Below are 18,598 nucleotides of genomic sequence, written 5' to 3'. Positions count from 1 at the left end.
CCCAGTTAAACATTGATACCTTTCAAGGGCAGGGTGCTATAAATCATTAATGGCTGGCATTAATTACACCTCTTTGTAGTGATGCTTTCCTCGGGTAAGCCTAAGCTACAGCAGGAGCAAAAGCACTTTCTCATTTGATTAGGTGGTGGTGGAGTCTAATTTAGTAATGAGTCTAAAATTACAGCTGTGTTTTGTTGATGGTTTTGTTGTCTGCAAGTTGGGGTTCTGGTGAAATGATGGGGTTTGCCATTCTCTGGGGAATTTCCCCCAGATTTCCTCACTGGGTGATGATTTCCCAGAGCCACATTCCATTTTTATGGCAGCACCAATGTTTAATGCAGGATGAGGTGGGAGCTTCATCCAAAGTGATGAAACCATTGGGAAAAACATCTGCAAATTTTTACTGAACCAAATTTTCCCCCTTGTGTTGGAATCAACTGACTTGAGGAATGTGCTGCACTCTCATGGATACCATTTGTTTATGGTTTAGTGTTTGTTCATACACTGAAAGTTGGTTTCTATTTTTATTCTGATTAGATTTCTTCTCTATTGCTTCAAGTAATGATGACAACTTGCCCACAAGATCTCTACAACTTCTGCAGTTATTTCAAGTTTGGATTTTGTTTTGGTTTTTTGGTTTTGTTGGTTTTTTTTTTACTTCTGCAGAGCTGTGCTCTAACCAGCTGTTTATCTCTCATTTGTGCTGGCTGTTCGTGGAACTGAAATACTGCACATTCGTCCTTCTTTTGTTGTGTTTGTTTTGGATCATCTCCCCAATTTGTCAGAAATGAGTTAAGGACTTAGGTATTGTCCTCCAGCTTGTTTTTGTCTCTCCTCTTTTATTTCAAAAGCTGAAGCTTATTAAGGTTATTTCTGTGGCATTATCTGACAGGGATTGGTGGTTTTTTTTTCCTCTTTGAATATTTTATTTTATCTATTCAATATATGTATCACCTCATAGGAGACTTTATGGTTTTTCCTGACTTTATAGTTTTCCTGTGCCTTGATTCCTTGGCACATATTTAAAGCTTTTCTTTCTTTTAAATAGCTAAAAGAAATTAATTTTATCTCTTGTGTAACTGAAGACACAAATCTGTGCTGGGCCCCTTCTCAGTCTGGGAACACAGTGGTCATTTTTAATTCCAGGAACTTTTGATTACCTTGAAGAACTTCCCAGATTCTTTGGAGAGGTCTTTATTAGTGTGTGCAAAATGTGTTTAGTGTCACATGCTGCTCCAGATTTTCTTGCAGTGACTTTAAAACACTTTAATTGCTGCAAAACAATTATAAAAACCAGTGTGGGGGCCCTGGCAGAACTCCACCTTGGTGAGCAGTGCTGAGCACAGAGCAAGAGCTGCAGAAAGCAGGGAAATGGCTCAAAGCACCAGCTCATCTCAGCAGCAAAGCTCATCTGGACAACTCCAGGAGTTTCTTGATGTTAAGCACAACTCCAGTTTTATTGCAGTTTCCCATTTTTAGTTTCACTCCAGGTTCCCCTGAACAAGAACTTCCCAAGGGTTTAATCAAACCACCTTTATCCAACCCCAGGACATCCCCCAAAGGAGCTGCAAGGCTGCAAAGGGATTTAATTTTTATTTTATAACGACCATGCTTGTAAGCTGTTCTTTCATAACAAACTTTTCCTGTTCAATGCCCTGCCCTAATCATCCTGGTTATAGGATTACTGTAGGGTTTTTTTGATGTTCAGCCTGTTATCTACTGAGAGAAGAGGGACTGTGATAACAAATTTCTGTTTTTCCTTGAGCCAGCTGCAGCCATCATTGGAATTTAAAGGAAAGCTCCGTTACCATTGCAAACACTGAGTTTTGCCTGTCCCTCTCCTCTGCAGGGATTGAATTTCTGTCTGGCTGAGGTTCCTGCAGTCCCAGCATGGAGATGAGTCGGGAGAAGCTGTGTGCCAGCAAGGCTGATGGCAGCTCAGACTCTGCCTACCACTGCTCAACGTGCCACGGCGACCAGGACTGGGGCAGCACCAGCCGGGGCCGGGCCAAGTCACGGAGTTTGTCAGCTTCACCTGCCCTTGGAAGCACCAAAGAATTCAGGTGAGGTCCCTGCTCCTTTCCCCTGCTGCTAAAATCAACCAGATTTTAATACTTTTTAAATATGGCCATGAGGGATTCTAAAAATGTGCCTCGGAAGGTTCAAAAGGAGGGTGGGGTGTTGACTAAGAGCAGGCTCAAATCAAACTTTCATGGCTTGTCAAAAGAGGTGTCTGCAGAGCTCACAGTCTCAAAAAAATAATCAGTCAACAGTAGAGACAATTCTTCAGAGTTTTACAAAAGCTCAAGCCAGAGCTTCAGTGCTGTGTGTTAAAAACCTGTGTGTGAAGCAGCAAAAAGTAATTTTGTGTTTGCAGACAATTTCAGAGCAGTGAGAAACCCCCATTTTTTTTGGAGCCAACTTTCTGATCTCATTCTAAAAATGCACCTTGGAAGGTTCAAAATGTAGGTGGGGAGTTGAAGGTGGGGTGTTGACTAAGAGCAGACTCAAGTCAAAGTTTCATGGCTTGTCAAAAGAGGTGTCTGCAGGACCTCACAATCTCCAAAAAATCATCAGTCAGCAGTAGAGACAATTCTTCAAGAGCTTCAGCGCCGTGTGTTAAAAACCTGTGTGTGAGGCAGCAAAAAGTAACTTTGTGTTTGCAGACGGGTTCAGAGCAGTGAGAAACACCCATTCTTTTTTTTGGAGCCAACTTTCTGATGTCATTGCAAGGCTCCTGTCATGTGGGCAGGGTGGGTAGAACTTCTGATCTGCTGATCTTTGGACCCGCTGTAAATATTGAGCAGCGGGCAGGGGCAGCGCCATGTCTGGACCTTGTGGGAGGCACAGCAGGACTTCTTCACCTTCCTTGTGCTGGGACTGTCCCTAAAACATGGGCAGAGCCACGAGGGAGCTGCTCAGCAGATGGAATTCCTGTTCAGAGCTCCTGCTTGGCTGGTAGGAATGTTCTTGGGAGGCAGGAGAACACACGGGTGAGGCTGAAGGGCACGGGGGTGGCTTGGTGGTGAAGGGAGGTGACTGAAAGCCTTGAAGGGTTGGGAAAGAACTGCTCTGTGTTTGATGCTTTTGGAAAAGAACTGCTCTGTGTTTGTAGTTCACTGTGTTTGATGCTTCTGGGAAGTGTTTTCTGAGGGCTGTGCTCTGTTGGAGCTCTGGTCAATGTGTAAGATTTGATATTTAAATTGTGCTGTAAAACCTGGTGGATTTCCTTTCTCTACTCAAACCTTTCAGTCAGTCTGCATAGAAAGTCTAAATTTTTGTGTATTATTTTCCAGCTAAACAGCTGCTTTTTCAACCAGAAGTGCTCTGCCTGTTGTGGGTTTGAATCAGGGTAATTGCTTCTGAGATTTTCCTTCATTAGGATGCTCTGCAGTCATTCTCTGGCTGTCTTCACTGCAGAGCTAAATTGTCTCAAGGCATTTTGCAGGCTGGCAGGAAATGCTGCTCTCAGACTTCCTCTGTGCTGTTCAGCTCCAGGTAGCTGCCCAGCTCCTGGGAGCTGATAAATAGATTTTCCTAAAAGATGTATCATTTCCAGCGCCTTGCTGCTCATTCTTAGCAAAGGCAGCCTGACTAGGAAAAACTTAAATTTCTGTTCACTTTTTATTGAGCTAATAAAACCACCTGGAATCTCGGGGAGAATTTACACCAGTTATTAATTAGGGCTTGCAGAGGAAACTTTTGGAATGTTATGAAGGTCAGACCTGGATATTTAAAGCCTCACATGGGAACAGAATTTGGCGAATTACTGGGAGTGGCATCAAATAATGACCTGTGTTGGGAGAGGGCAAAAATTACAGTTATCTGGGAGAAGGTGGAGTGGGGCAAGAAGTGGGAGGTGATGCTGCCAGGGTGTTATTTAACCATCCTGATGCCAAGGGTAATTGTTCACAAGTAGATAAAGACTTATCATCCCTTTGCCCACATTGATAGACACGTTAATCTCTTGTTATGTCAGTCCTTGCTCATTTTTCTGTTTTAATATCAATGAGGTAAAGTTTATAAAACACTTAGTAATGCTCTTACCTGACTAGGTCAGTCATTCCCGGACTTACAAACGGAAAAGAAATTACTCTGGTTTTGTTACTGGAATTCAAATCTTAGACTGGCATATTTTATTGGGCAAAGAACAAATAAGATGTTGCTGTTGTTCTTTAATTACATGTTTAACCTGTGATCTGGTTTTGATTTTTATTAAATTTCTGAGAGTTTTTTTAGCTCTAGGACTGAGTCATCAGGCTGGTCTGGGCTACTTTGTAACACGCAATAGAAAGCACTGCAGTGATGGTTGTTGCAAGCAAGATGTGATTGAATTAAGCCCAGGAAATAAATGTTTCTCCCTTTTTTATAATGGAATAATTCTAATAGCAGTCACATAATGCTTCAACGGTTTCATGGCTTGAGCAAGTTTTGCTCCCAGTTCCAGCTTTGCTGGAGGAGTTTGGGAGGGATGTGAGGCAGAAGAGTTCTGACTTCCTCCAGCTAATCTCATCCTAGAGCCAGGAATAACCCTGTGTCCTGGTGGGATTCAATTTTGAGGATAAATGACACCTCAGAGCCCCTGTTTATTTGAAGATAAATATTTTATTAGAGAAATAAACGGGGGGAGACAGCAATTCTTCTTCAGCCTGTTCAGAATTGCAGCCTGATACTGCAGATACAAATCTCCATGTGCTTTAGAGTTGAAGATTTTGTTTGATTAATTTATTAAGGGTATTTAAATGATCAAGGCACTGTGACTTTAAAACATCTGGAGGTGTTTGTGGTGGTGTTCACAGGGGTCTCAGGACGAGGGAAGAGATGAGACTTTTGACTCTGTTTCAGAAGGCTGATTGATTATTTTATGATTTATATTATATTAAAAGAAAATGATATATTAAAACTATACTCAAAGACTAGAAAAAAGATTTTATCAGAAAGTTTGAAAAGGATAAAAAAGGTTTTATCAGAAAGTTTGAAAAGAGAAAAGACTGATAAAAGTGATATATTCAAACTATACTAAAAGAATAGAAAAAAGGGTTTTATCAGAAAGTTTGAAGAGAATGAAAAAGAATGATAATAAAGTCTTGTGACTGCTCACCGTTTCGACACAAGTAGTTGTCATTAGTTATCAAGTAAAAACAATTTTCTAAATCACATTCTAAAACAACAAAACATGGAGAAGCTGAAGCTTCTCAGCTTCTCAAGAGAAAAAAATCTTAACAAAAAGATTTTTTATAAAATATGTCCGTGACAGGTGTTGGAGAGCTCCTTGTCAAGTCACACACTGGGAAACCCAAAGCCCTCGGTGAGGGGAAGAGCACTCCCTGACCTGTTTTAGCTGTATTTATACCAGATTCAGCCACTCTAAAAAATGTGCTTTTAGGTAAGATGTAGTGCTTTGAGAAACACAGAATAAAAATGTTCTTTGCAGCCACTGGAAATGTGAGAGCTAATCTGTGCAATGACCCTGTCTGGGAAGCACACGTAGGTTTAAGAAATGCACTTTGCCCTGTGTTCTTGTGTGCAGCTGGTTCAAAGGAGGGTTTGGTGTTGGAGCAGCCAGGCAGACCCAGTTTGTCAGCACATCTCACTGATTGTCCTCTCTGCCCTCAGGAGAACACGTTCCTTGCATGGACCATGCCCAGTGACCACGTTTGGACCAAAGGCCTGCATGCTGCAGAATCCCAAAACCATTATGTGAGTACTCCCCCAGCAGTGGCACTCTGCTCCTGCTGGGGCAAAGAAAACCACTTTGCTTTTCCACTGATTCCACTTTGTTCACCCCATAATCAGAATCCACAGAGTCCCCAGGTTGGAAGAGACCTTCAAGACCATCGAGTCCAACCCAGCCCCAACAGCTCAACTAAATCCTGGGCCACAGTGCCACATCCAGGCTTTGTTAAACACACCCAGGGATGGGGACTCCAGCACCTCCCTGGGCAGCCATGCCAGAACTTTATCACCTTTTCTGTAAAAAACTTCATCACCTTTCTGTAAAAAACTTCTTCCCAATATCCAACCTGTATTTCCCTTGGTGCAGCTTGAGGCTGTGACCTCTGGTTCTGTCATTTCCTGCAAAAGAAGCCCAAGCCCAGCTGAGCACAGGCACCTTTCAGGAGTTGTAAGATTGATAGGTCACCCCTGAATCTCCTTTTCTCCAGGCTGAGCACCCCCAGCTCCTTCAGCACTGTGTTTGTATTTTACCTGGTATTTAGAGGTTTACATGTTGCTTGATTGCCATCCTGGGGTCAGCTTTGCCAAGCTGGCACGGTCTGCAATCCATAGTTTGGTGTCCAAAAGGGCAACTCTTGTATTTCCAACTCAAGAAAAAAGGGGGAGGAAGAGGAACTGTGAAATCTGAGGGAAGCCTTCTCCCTCCCTTGGTGATGATGTTTGAATTTGTACTTTCAATTTTTCTATTTGGTCTCTGGTACTTTCAGTTAAAGCAAGTTTGCTTTTAGACTGTTGATAAATGTGGGAATAAGGGCTGCTTTCTGCTTAGTGGGCAAATAAACATTTTAATTTTGTAGGTTGGGTGGCATAAAGTTTTGCTTTCTATACTTAATAAACGGGGTCTTGACGTGGCCAGGTGAGGAATTTCAGGGTTCAACCAAGGTAGTGCTCCCTGGTTTTGGGGGGCCCTGGCACAGAGGTGTCCAAAACCAGGTTGGACATGGCTTGGAGTCACCTGAGATGGTGGAAGATGGGGCTGCATGGGCTTTAAGGCTCTTCCAACTCAATCCATTCTATTTTTTGCCCCTTTAAAAAAAAAGTTTTAGTTAATTGCTCTTCCAGTTAACTGTAAGTCATTGCAGTCAATATTTATTTGCCCAAATCTCTACCTCTGTAGACTGTAAGCTTCCTGGTGATAGCCAGCCTTCTCCTGAGAAAGTCTAACCCAAATCCCTCCCTTTGGCAACTCAGAGCTTCCTCATTCTCCCCTGGTGCTGTAAGGAGCCCTGGGGTGCTGAAGGCCAGCCCAGGTTGTGTTTACCCACCTGACTGGGGAATTGCTCCTCCCAGGGGCTGGCCCAGCACTGGGATATAAAACCAGGGACAGGATCCTGCCAGGAAAAACCTTGGGCTGGGAGCAGAGCTGCCCCCAGGCTGCTGAAGGCAAGGACTTGTTTGAAAAAGCAAATTGGAAATTACTTTTGCTGCACACGAGGTTTTGTGGGTTTTAAAAACAAGCAAAACCTTGTTGGTGTTTTTTTCCCCTCTGCTGTGGGTAATTTTGTTAAACTCTCCTCACTGGAGAGATTATTTTTAACAGAAAATTGTAATTTTTATGTGCAGGCTTAAGTTAGGGAAGGTTGGGTGTCTCTTTCAATTCAACCAGCAGCTCTAGAACTTGCAAGTCTGCTTTTTGATGAGCAGATGAATTGAATGAATAATCAGTGAAGAAAGGATCAGGGGCTTGTCTCCCTTGAGAGGAAGGGAAATCAAATCCCTGTTTATTTTTCTTGAAATGGGATTTTCTTTATGAAACCTTGCCTCGAGGATCTGGAGTAAAAGTTTTCCACAGGATTTTTTTGTCAAGCCTCACAACTTTTTATTGGAATTGATTGAAATCTTCAGTAGAAGAAAAAAGACATTTTTCAGGGAAAAATGTATTCTTCTGAGGTTGCAGTTAATAATAAGTGATAAAAGCCTCAGCTTTTTATTTTATTTGGAGCTGTTGTATTTGCCCGAGCCCTGGAAAGAAGCATGAAGATCTTAAAGCAAGTTATGAATAACTTTTCATTCAGTAGAAGTGCATGCAATTGGTGAGTACAGCTGAAACAGGCAGGCTGGCTGTTGTTTGGATGAAGTTGGTGCTAATTCTGGGTTTATTCAGCGCTGCAATCCCTACTTCTTGTCAGCATCATTGATATTAGAGCCCTGCATTAACCTTCAGTCTCTGCTGGGTTTGTATCTCAAATGTGAGCACTGAAATAAAATGGATTTTAAATTTACATTTAGAGTATTGGATGGGGAAAAAACGATGCTGTGACTTTTTCAGATCCTCTAATTGAATGTTTCTCCTTTGAGTCACCACTAAACCAAGAGGAAGCAGTGGTGTCAGTCACTTGAGGAACTTTTTCTGAGGGCTTTTGTGGTGCTTCTGTTGGCAAAGTTCATTCACAGGGCAGCAGGGACCAGAATTATTAATTCTGTGTTATCACCTGCATGTAGTAAAGCACAGAAACATCCCTGCAATGGCAATTATTGCCTTTCCCTCAGGAACATCCCTGCAATGGGAATTGCTGCCTTTCCTTCAGAAATATCCCTGCAATGGGAATTATTGCCTTTCCCTCAGGAAGATCACTGCAATGGGAATTTTTGCATTTCCCTCAGAAACATAAGTGCAGTGTGAATTATTGCCTTTCCCTCAGGAACATCCCTGCCATGGGAATTATTGCTTTTCCCTCAGAAATATCACTGCAATGGGAATTATTGCAGTTCCCTCAGAAATATCACTGCAATGGGAATTATTGCCTTTCATTCAGAAATATCACTGCAATGGGAATTATTGCAGTTCCCTCAGAAACATCCCTGCAATGGGAATTATTGCATTTCATTCAAAAACATCCCTGCAATGGGAATTATTGCCTTTCCCTGCCTGGTGTGTAGGGCTGTATTCTCCACCCTGGAGGATGGATTTTTACCAGCTCAGGAAGGTGTCAGACCACAATGTGCTGATCTTTGGGGTTTTTTTTGTCCCCCAGGCACATTCAGGATCCAGCAAGCCAGCGGTTGACATGGAACAAACCTCCCAAGAGTGTCCTTGTGATTAAGAAGATCCGTGATGCCAGTCTGCTGCAGCCCTTCAAAGAGCTCTGTGTGTACCTCACTGAGGTGAGAAAACAGAAATTACACCTCAGCTCTCTCCAGCTGCTGATTCTGTGCAGAATTTGTGCAGTCAAATCTTCATACCCACTGCCACTGGCTGCACTAAAATTTGTTGCAGAAGTTAAGATCAGTATGAGGCTTAAAACTAAATTTATTAAATTAATTAAAATTATTAAAGTAAAAATTTTCATTCTGTTTGCAGTTCTGAATTACAGGAATGAGATATAATTTTAAAAACCTTTAATCCTTGAGCAAACACAGCATTATTGCTGTATCTGTAATCTATATTCCAAACTTCAATTTATTAAATGTTCTGTGCATGCTGCAAAATTCCCATCAGCATCAAACCACACATTAAAAACACCAGCAGATGCAGAACACTGCTGTAAATATTATTTATACAATTAAATAATTGAATTAATGGAAATTATGGAGAGAGTCAAGTGTGTTGTTGGGAGGTCCCTCACAAGTTTATTTTCCCTCTCTTCAGGAGAACAACATGATAGTGTATGTAGAAAAAAAAGTATTGGAAGACCCTGCTATAGCTAATGATGAGAATTTTGGACCAGTGAAGAAGAAATTTTGCACCTTCAGAGAAGGTATGGAAATGATTTCTTGAAAGGACAGTTGTATTTTTTTTTGTCTTGGCATTTTCTTAGTTGTTGGGTCAAATTTGTAAAACTCTTAAGTCTTTTGCAGACAGTTGTTACATCTTAATTGTGCTTTTTTGTATCTTTGTGAGGGAATGTTTGCGTGCTGCAAACTCAAATTTTTCTTCCTAATTTTTGTTAGGAAATTAAAATTGTGGATTCAATTTAATTGCAAACTTTTTATTTCAATGTTTCTCCTAGACTATGATGATATCTCCAATCAGATAGACTTTATCATATGCCTGGGAGGAGATGGGACCTTACTTTATGCTTCTTCGCTTTTCCAGGTTGGTTCTTATGGGAAATAAACCCATAAACCTTTTCTTTTGGAAGTACTTAAAAGTACTTTTCCCCTCTCTTTTTTCCTGAGTTCAGCATTTGTCTTTTGTTCCTCATTCCCTGTTTTTTACCTTGTGAAAATCATGTCAAATGTGTTGTTTTTTATTAAGCACAGTTGAAGTTGCATCAGTAGTCACAATATTTACAGGCAAATAGTTGAAGTATGGATTGCTTTGACTGAGTAGCTTTAAAACTCTTTTCTTTATTGATAGGGTAGTGTACCTCCAGTTATGGCTTTTCATCTGGGATCCCTTGGATTTCTTACTCCATTTAATTTTGAGAATTTTCAGTCCCAAGTCACTCAGGTTATAGAAGGTAAATTTAAGGGGACAAGGTGTGGTGTTTGTTTGTTACTTTTTCTTAATCAATTCTTTTAAGTCAGCCCTTAAGATTTGAAACTTGAGAAATGTATCTGAAATTGAGAGAAATCTTAAATTACCAGAAATGTATCTTAAATTATCAGAAATGTACCTTAAATTACCAGAAATTTAATTTCAAAATTACTTTCTGTTAATTAAAAAAATTAAATTAACAGAAGTTTTACATTGCATTGACCCAACCAGTGCTGCTCTCTGTACTGCTCTGTAAAGAAAAAGCTTATTTATGGAGTAAATAAATGTAAGATAATGTAGAAATTATGTTAAATTGCAACTAAACACAGGAATAAAATGCAGTGTTTAAATACTGAGAAGTCAGGCAAATAAAATATTTGAGGAAATGAATTCTTTTGGGTTGCATCCAACGTAGATTCCTGCAAAGATGTCTAAAACTCTCACTAGAGTATTATCTTTTAACACATGTTTCTAATGCTTTAATTTTCTTTAAGCTTAGCTTTTGTCTTACTGAAGATCACATGAGTGTTTTCCCATTTTAATCATGTCTATATAAAACGTAAATTTTTTTTTTTTACATAATAAAAGGAAGGGACTGGCTTAAAATTTGGCTTTGATTTTTGCTCATTGCTACTAAAAATCATTTTTGAGCTTCAGCCAAGTGCAGCCAATTATGTTGTGAATGAAACTGGGAGTGTTGAAAGCTCAGGAATAGCTGGATGGCATTGGCTAGAGTGTGTTAGTCACTGCTGGGGTGATTTCCTGTGCCAGCATCTCCTTTTTTGAGTGTTCTCCCTGTTTTTTCCCTCCAGGCAACGCTGCTCTGGTTCTGCGGAGCAGGCTCAAGGTGAAGGTGGTGAAGGAGCACAGGGAGAAAAGCTCAGTGCAGAATGGCATAGAGGAGAATGGAGTCGTGTCTGCAAACCTGGAGAAAGAAGTGGGCAAACAAATTATGCAATATCAGGTCAGAGGAAAAAAACAAGAAAAAAAAAACCCCAAGATATTGTTTGTAATTTGTATTTGTTTCATTAAAGTTCTCCCCCAGCAGTGTGGGGCTGGGCTTTGCTCAATTTCCCAGTTTTTTTGCTTCACAATTTCCTTTGTGCAGTCACAAGTGCTCATCTCACACTTTGCTGTAGAAATAATTTCACAGAATTGTTTAGGCTGGGAGATATCTCCAAATTTGAGTCCAACCTTCCTTCTATTTTGAAAACAAAGTAGTAGTTCTAAAGTCAGACACATCAGACATTTTTGTATTCTCAGAGTTCTTCTCATTTTTATAAATGAGAAGAAAAACCCTGCACATTGTTAGTGTCCAGCTCCTGGGGAGTAATCCTTAAAATAGAAATAATTTCACAGAATTGTTTGGGCTGGGAAATATCTCCAAGCTTGAGTCCAGCCTTCCTTCTGTTTGAAAACAAAGTAGTAATTCTAAAATCAGACACATCAGACATTTATAAAAATGAGGAGAAAAACACTGCACGTTGTTAGTGACCAGCTCCTGGGCCTAATTCTTAAACTTCAAGACTTAATTCTTAAAATTAAGAATTAAATCTAATAAATCTAAATGAATCTTCAAAACTAAATTCTTAAATTTCAGCAGGCACTCGATAGCACAGAAATGTAAAGAGACTTTAATTTGCAGGTACTAAATAATTGAATTTTTAGGATATCTGGAAAGCATGTTCAGTTTTTGACATTTATTTCACATCCAAGGCAGCAGCAGCAGGCTGGAGTAATGTTTGGTGTTGTGGCAGGTCCTCAATGAGGTTGTGGTGGATCGTGGCCCTTCCTCCTACCTGTCCAACGTGGATGTGTTCCTGGATGGGCACCTGATCACCACGGTGCAGGGAGATGGTGAGTGCTGCTCCCCTGCCCAGCTCAGGGCCAGGCTGGGCTTTCCTGGAGGATTTTCTCTCCTGGAAACAGAGCTCCAGTTACACTGCTGACAGCAAACAGGAGTGTACAAAGAATGGGTGTGTTCCTACAGTGAAGCTTGAGGTGCTGAAGGATTTGGGTTATGGGCATGTGAGGGCAAGTAGCTCTTTTTTGGGGTATTATATTTCAGGCTAAAGGTAAGAAATAGCTCAGAAGGATTGGCCTGGATACCTAGGCTTGCTGAAGGCAAACAATCTCAGCTCATGAACAGCAGGAGTTATCTTTAAAGCTCTTAAAGAAAAAAAATGAAAGTCACTATTACAAAATTGTGTAACTTGAGTTTGTGCAACTCCTGAAAGCACGTGGCAGCGTCAGGGGGGAGTTGGGAATTTCTCTCTTTGTGTGTGCTGGGCTGCAGTGGAGCTGTGAAATGCAAGGGGAGAGGTTCACTTTCCTGGCATGGGGTGGGCTGGTGTCCCCCAGAGCAATCCTTGGTTCAGAGCTGATGTCCCTGTGCTATTGCTGTCCCCAGGGGTGACAGTGGGATGTGTTGGTGTCCTCCAGAGCAGTCCCTGGTTTTTAGAGCTGCTGTCCCTGTGCTATTGCTGTCCCCAGGGGTGACAGTGGGATGTGTTGGTGTCCTCCAGAGCAGTCCCTGGTTTTTAGAGCTGCTGTCCCTGTGCTATTGCTGTCCCCAGGGGTGACAGTGGGATGTGTTGGTGTCCTCCAGAGCAGTCCCTGGTTTTTAGAGCTGCTGTCCCTGTGCTATTGCTGTCCCCAGGGGTGATCGTGTCCACGCCCACCGGCAGCACCGCGTACGCCGCCGCGGCCGGAGCGTCCATGATCCACCCCAACGTCCCGGCCATCATGATCACCCCCATCTGCCCCCACTCCCTGTCCTTCAGACCCATCGTGGTTCCTGCTGGAGTGGAACTCAAGGTGGGCTTCACCTTCATTTTATTGCTCTTTGTGGATTAAAAATTGCTGGAGTGGCCACAGGAATGAGAGGAGAGTGGGAAGTGTCCTGTGGCTCTGCTTCCTCTCACCTGGGGCTGGATCACACCAAGTCTGGCTCAAGATTGTGCCTTTCTTTAGAAGAATTTGCCCACTGAGATTGAAGAATTTGCCCACTGAGATTGAAGAATTTGCCCACTTTAATAAATTTAATTGGAATATTTTACACTTTTCCTACTGGACTGTAGCTCTGTAACATTCTACAAAATGGGAATTCCCACATTTGCATTCTGAAAAATGTTCCATAATCTTGGCTGAAGTGCCTGTAAATGATCAGTGAAGGGAATCAAAAATTCTCCTTTCATGCAGAAACATTGCAGATCTTAAGTATACACTGATAGCACTATCTGCAGTTCAGTATTTAGCTTTTTTTAATGTTGTCTTGCAGAAAAAAAAATACATTTAATAACTGAATGTAAGATAGACTTGGTTAATGGGTATTTTGGAGAAATACTCTTGTGCAAGGAAGAATCCTTTTCTCCTTTTGTCCTGGGGGTGTTGGAGGATTAGCATTGAGAAATGAGTGTGTTCTGGACTTTTTGTTCCTGTTTTACAACATAAATTCAATGTTTATTTGTGGCACAGCTCTCAGCCCACACTTTCATGTCAGTGGGTGTTACTGGCCAGTGGTAAATTATTCCTAATTCCTGAATTTGACAGCTTTGGACTCATTATGTATTAAAATGTATTTTTCTGGATTAACTTCATTATTTTTCTTGAAAGAAAAGCTAAGTCAGCTCCTGTAACTGAATTAAAATTACAGGAACTGAACTGGAAGGAAGGGACAGGCTGGAACTGCAAGGTCTGTGTGGGTTATGACCTTGTACTTATAAAAAGGGGATTTATTACATATAGAAAAACAGATATTTATAAACAAAAAAGAAAAGTTTGGAGCTTGAGTGGTGTTACTGCAGTGCTGCCATGGACAGCTGAGGAATTCCAGTGCAGGTGTGCAGTTCCAAGGACTCAGTTCTGCATCAGAGGGAGGATGGAGGAGGTGTTTGTTCCTTGCTCTTGAGTTTGGGACCATTCCTGTTTTGCAGATCATGCTCTCCCCAGATGCCAGGAACACGGCGTGGGTTTCCTTTGATGGAAGGAAGAGGCAGGAAATCTGCCATGGAGACAGGTCAGACCTTTCTTCTGATTGTATTATCTCTAAGTATAGAAAATCCTGATTCATGCAGCTCCCTCATTCTCTAACATCTGCCAAAAGGGGTTTTGGCAGTGAGGGAAGAAGATTTTATAAACCCTAACACCTCCTAGAGCACAGACTGCACTAAAAGGATTTAATTTCTAACTTGAGTTCTTTAGATCTTCCCATAAAAGCAAGTTCAGACTCTGTAAACATTACATGCTTGGCAAGGAAGATGGGCATATCTTTAGAAAACTCTAAATTTGAACTTCAAGATAAATCTTAGGAATTCTGAAAGATACAAAGCAACAGGAGCTGCCTGTGAGCATAGGTACTGGAACACTCCACGTGGTTTAAACTGGGTTAACTGGGAGGGGTTGTGGTCACTTGCTGTGGCCCTGAGTGAGCAGAAGGGTGTGAAGTCCCTCAGTTTCATGTTCAGAATGTGCTGGTGGAGGTGTTAAAAGGCAGCTCTGGGAAGGAGATTGGCAGATTGGGTTTTCAGGATGCCCTTTTTCCTCTTGGCCCACACAAAGTGCCGTGGAGGAAAATGTAGAGCTGGTGTAACCCTCCATCCTGAGCAGGTTTTATTTCCTCTGAGCTTGGATCATCTATAAAGGAGTTTGGATCATCTATAAAGGAGTTCAGGAGCCCAATAAAGATTCAAGCACAAGGTTTGGCCCTCGGTTACACTCTGGAATCCTTGGGCTTGTTGCTTAAAACTTGAAACTGAGAGGCGCCCAGTAAAGATTCAAACACAAGGTTTGGCCCTCGGTTACACTCTGGAATCCTTGGGCTCATTGCTTAAAATTTGAAACCCAAAGGCCAAGGTGGTGCCCTGGGTTTCCTTTGTCCCTGTGTGGGTGCAGGATGCCATGGAGGGTTCCCAGACACGTCACACAAAGTGTCCCCAGAGCTCTGCTGGAGCAGCTGTAGCTCTGATCGCTGAGCATGGAGAGCTGCTGTTTGGCAGTGAATCAGCTCCGTGCTGGGTGGGGACAGGCTGGGGGGGTTGTTCAGATTGTTGCTGTCCCTGCCTGACTTGCCCTGTGCTCTTGCAGTATCAGCATCACTACCTCTTGCTACCCCCTCCCCTCCATCTGCTTCCGGGACCCCGTGAGCGACTGGTTCGAGAGCCTGGCCCAGTGCCTGCACTGGAACGTGCGCAAGAAGCAGAACAACTTCGCCGTGGAGGAGGAGGAATTCTGAGTGTCCCCAGCCAGCAGGGCTCTGGCAGTGCAATGTGGCAGAATCCCTCCTCTCTGCTGGATTTTGGAGCTGCCCTGTGGTTGTGGTTGATGTCCCTCAGGGCTTGGGAAGGGTTGTGCTCCTTCCTGTGCATCAGGAGTGCGAGTGGAAGGCTCTGATGGTTCTGATCCAGTCTGAATTTCCTTCCAAATGAGCAGTGGATTATTCCTGACTGCTATCAGAAACCACATCTGCAGATTTGATTGTAACCTCTGACTTACCAGTTCCATGGTAGGCTGAATGTAGCTACACCAGGGGAAAGTGGCAGCAGAAAAGTGGCATTAAAATCTTCCATTTGATAGGTTATAACTCCATTTAACACTGCTAGGAACAGAAAGGCTCTGAGAAGTTTTCTTCTAAGAAAAAAAAAGTTCCTCTTTGTTATCTTAAATACACCTTGCCCAGAAAATACTTTCTTACTTGCAAGTGTGACACACTGAAGAAACATCCACAAAGGATATTTTTTATTAATAGATGGAATTAGTAATAAAAAGTATATATTTTTTATATATACATTTCTTTCTCTTGTGCCCATTTGAGCAGTGGTTGACCCTTGGCTGTCAGCACTGTGGAAATAGCCACAAACAGCAGGGATGAGCATTAATTATTTGGAGCTGAGCTGATTCACAGCTCTGCACTTCCTCTTGGTGAGAATCATCCATGTGTTGTTTTTTCTTATTATTTTTGTTTGATTCCCTGGGATAAATGGTAGCATTAGAGACTATCATGTTTAAAAAATAATAATAATACTAATTCTCCAAGTGTTCAAGAAGAATCTGGACTTCAATTGCTACTGAATTCACTGTTGTCCTGAAGAAAATAATCCTATTGTAGATCCTGAATGCCCTCAACTTCCATGGATACCTTCCAACTCTTGGTGCTGAGTAATCCAGGGTGGGATTCTGCATTGCTGGGCTGGAGAAATGAGAGGACACATTCCCAGTGGAGTAGCAACGGTGCCTTCAGCACACTCAAGATTATTTTAAGTCTCACATTTACTTTTTTTAAGATGCTTTCAAATGTTTCTTAACTTCTCTCTGTACAAATTTTATTGGATGTGCTTTTATGAAAGAGCAAAAAAAAAAAAACCAAACCCCACCAAAAGAACTGGTTGGGGTGGGGGGAAAGGGTTTGTACTGTACTTAAAACTGCAAAATAGCAAACCCAAGGATAATGTTTACATTTATGTTCTCTGTGGTGCAGTCTTTTGATCATTTTATCCAAACTTCAGCATTTTCAAGTCTTGCTGCATCGCTCACTGAAGGAAGGGCCAGGAGCTGTTGGATGCCTGGGGCAGAACTGCCAGGGAATGAATTTCCTGCCTGAGGTGGGATTTCCTTGGGGACAGAGGGAGAATCTCTGCTGAAATTTCTCATGGTTGTCTTACGTTGTTTCTGTGGTCCAAAGTGGAAATGGGAAATGGTTTCATTTCCAACCTCTGCCTGACCTGTTGTCCTCTGGTGGTTTCAATAATGTCTCATCCCTTTTGGAGGCTGAGCTCATGAAATGCAGGTGAGAGCACTTTTCCAGAAAAGAGAAACAAACTCTTGGTAACGATTCAAATCACAATGAACAGTGTTGGTATAAATGAACACTTGGTTTGTACATTTTGTAACATAGAATATTGGTTTGATCTGGTCAAAACCAGATGGATTTTGGGATATCTTGGAGAATATCCAGAGAGCTTTTGGGATTTCTCTTTCACTTGAATCTGCAGTAATTGTTTTATCACTGTTTTGAAGCTGCTTACGGGTTTCCTGAGTGGAGTATTCAGTTATTTGATAACTGGTTACTTTTTGAACTAGAGAAGTGTCAGGCTTTTTTGCTTTGGAACTATTTTATTTAAACATGCAATAATTGAGAGAAGGAACAGGGTATGGTGTCTAGAGAAACGTGTGGATGAGTGCAGAATGAGCAGTTCTAGGCACACTGAGGAGTGGAAAATCATTTTGCAGAGGTGAAATGATTTATGAGCCTTATCTAGTATTTTTTTAAAGATAAAACTATATTCAGCACTTTTTATTTATGCTTTTTATAATACTAAAGCTATTCTTGACTAAATTGCCGAACTTTTCATTTTCAGAGTGCACAGGTAATTAAATCTGTAATCAAAGTGTACTGAACTACTTTAGGTCTACATTAGGGGTTGGCTTGAAATTTCTTCTTTCAATTTATCACCTGCTGCAATTGCATTGCTGGCTCTGGGGCTGCTGCAGCTTTGCTTGTGCAGAATTCTGCTGAGAAAAGGCATTTCTGGGGGGCTGCTGAGCCCAGGCAGAGCTGCAGCCCTGGCTCAGGGACTCCAGTCCTGGCTTTTCCTCCAAAAGCTGCCTTGATTCTCCCTGGCCCAGCTCTCCCACAGCCTGGGCTGTGTTAATCCATCACAAATCTGAGTGTACAAAGTCCCTTTCCAAGGCTTTTAATCTGCAAACTGCAGGAGAGTGAGGCTGCAGCAGCCCTGGAGTTGTGCATTTGAACTGCTCCAGGAGTGGGGGAGCTGAAGCAGAAAAAAGCTGAAATGCACCTCACTTTATTGGCAATAAAACCTCCTTTTGCTCATGTAGCTTCTTCAGAATAACTTGGTCAAACTGTGCTAAAAAACAGGGGTTTGCTGATGAAGAGTTTTTATTAAAAGGGTTTGTAAGTCACTGGCACCTACAAATCCTTTCATCTACAAAGGGCCAAAATGGAAGCTGGGAAATTAATTTGTTTAAAAAAAAAAAAAAAGTTATCCTCTGGTAGAAATGGAAGAAGTTGTTACCAACTGTAGTAGGGAATAAAGCAGTGTACTGAATTTTTAAAAGCTAAAAAATCCTGTTACATATTGTTTAACATATTGAAAACTTGGTTTTAAATATTGTTGAGAAACAAAATATTTTTCAATCCTTTCAATAAAACCTTTTTGTAAAGTTGGATTGGTCGATTTGCCCTTTGATTGATTGGGGAGAATAGAAAATAGTGAATTCCCAATCAGTTGCTTGGAGTTGTGTGGGGTTTGACATTTCTCATGGGATAGTGGGATCTTTTCTGGGAATACACCCAAGGCTTTTTGGAATGTTTGATACCAGGTTTTCCTCAAAAGTCTCAAAATAATTGCTGGGTTTGCTGTGCAGCTTGAAACAAATGTTGTGTACAACCAGCTGGGCTGCATTAAATAGTTTTAAAGGCCA

General features: G+C 41.7%; 1 protein-coding gene across 1 annotated transcript; it reads left to right on the top strand.

Annotated features, from left to right (window-relative positions):
• Positions 1-1,849: 1,849 nt before the first annotated feature.
• NADK (NAD kinase) lies at positions 1,850-18,343 on the top strand. Its single transcript, XM_031062516.1, has 11 exons — positions 1,850-2,063; positions 5,617-5,700; positions 8,712-8,841; positions 9,326-9,434; positions 9,687-9,772; positions 10,037-10,139; positions 10,969-11,120; positions 11,914-12,013; positions 12,816-12,973; positions 14,092-14,174; positions 15,242-18,343. The coding sequence occupies exons 1-11, from the start codon at positions 1,891-1,893 to the stop codon at positions 15,387-15,389; spliced, it is 1,326 nt and encodes a 441-aa protein (XP_030918376.1). The 5' UTR covers positions 1,850-1,890; the 3' UTR covers positions 15,390-18,343.
• Positions 18,344-18,598: the final 255 nt, after the last annotated feature.

Source organism: Geospiza fortis, unplaced genomic scaffold (genome assembly GCF_000277835.1).
Source record: "Geospiza fortis unplaced genomic scaffold, GeoFor_1.0 scaffold37, whole genome shotgun sequence".
Classification (NCBI taxonomy): Eukaryota; Metazoa; Chordata; class Aves; order Passeriformes; family Thraupidae; genus Geospiza; species Geospiza fortis.
This window is presented reverse-complemented; position numbering and strand designations above follow the sequence as displayed.

Coding starts and splice junctions, on each gene's coding strand:
- NADK (XM_031062516.1), top strand. CDS start 1,891: ATGGAGATGAGTCGGGAGAAGCTGTGTGCCAGCAAGGCTGATGGCAGC. Junction 2,064..5,616: donor GGAAGCACCAAAGAATTCAG/GTGAGGTCCCTG, acceptor CTCTGCCCTCAG/GAGAACACGTTCCTTGCATG. Junction 5,701..8,711: donor CAGAATCCCAAAACCATTAT/GTGAGTACTCCC, acceptor TTTGTCCCCCAG/GCACATTCAGGATCCAGCAA.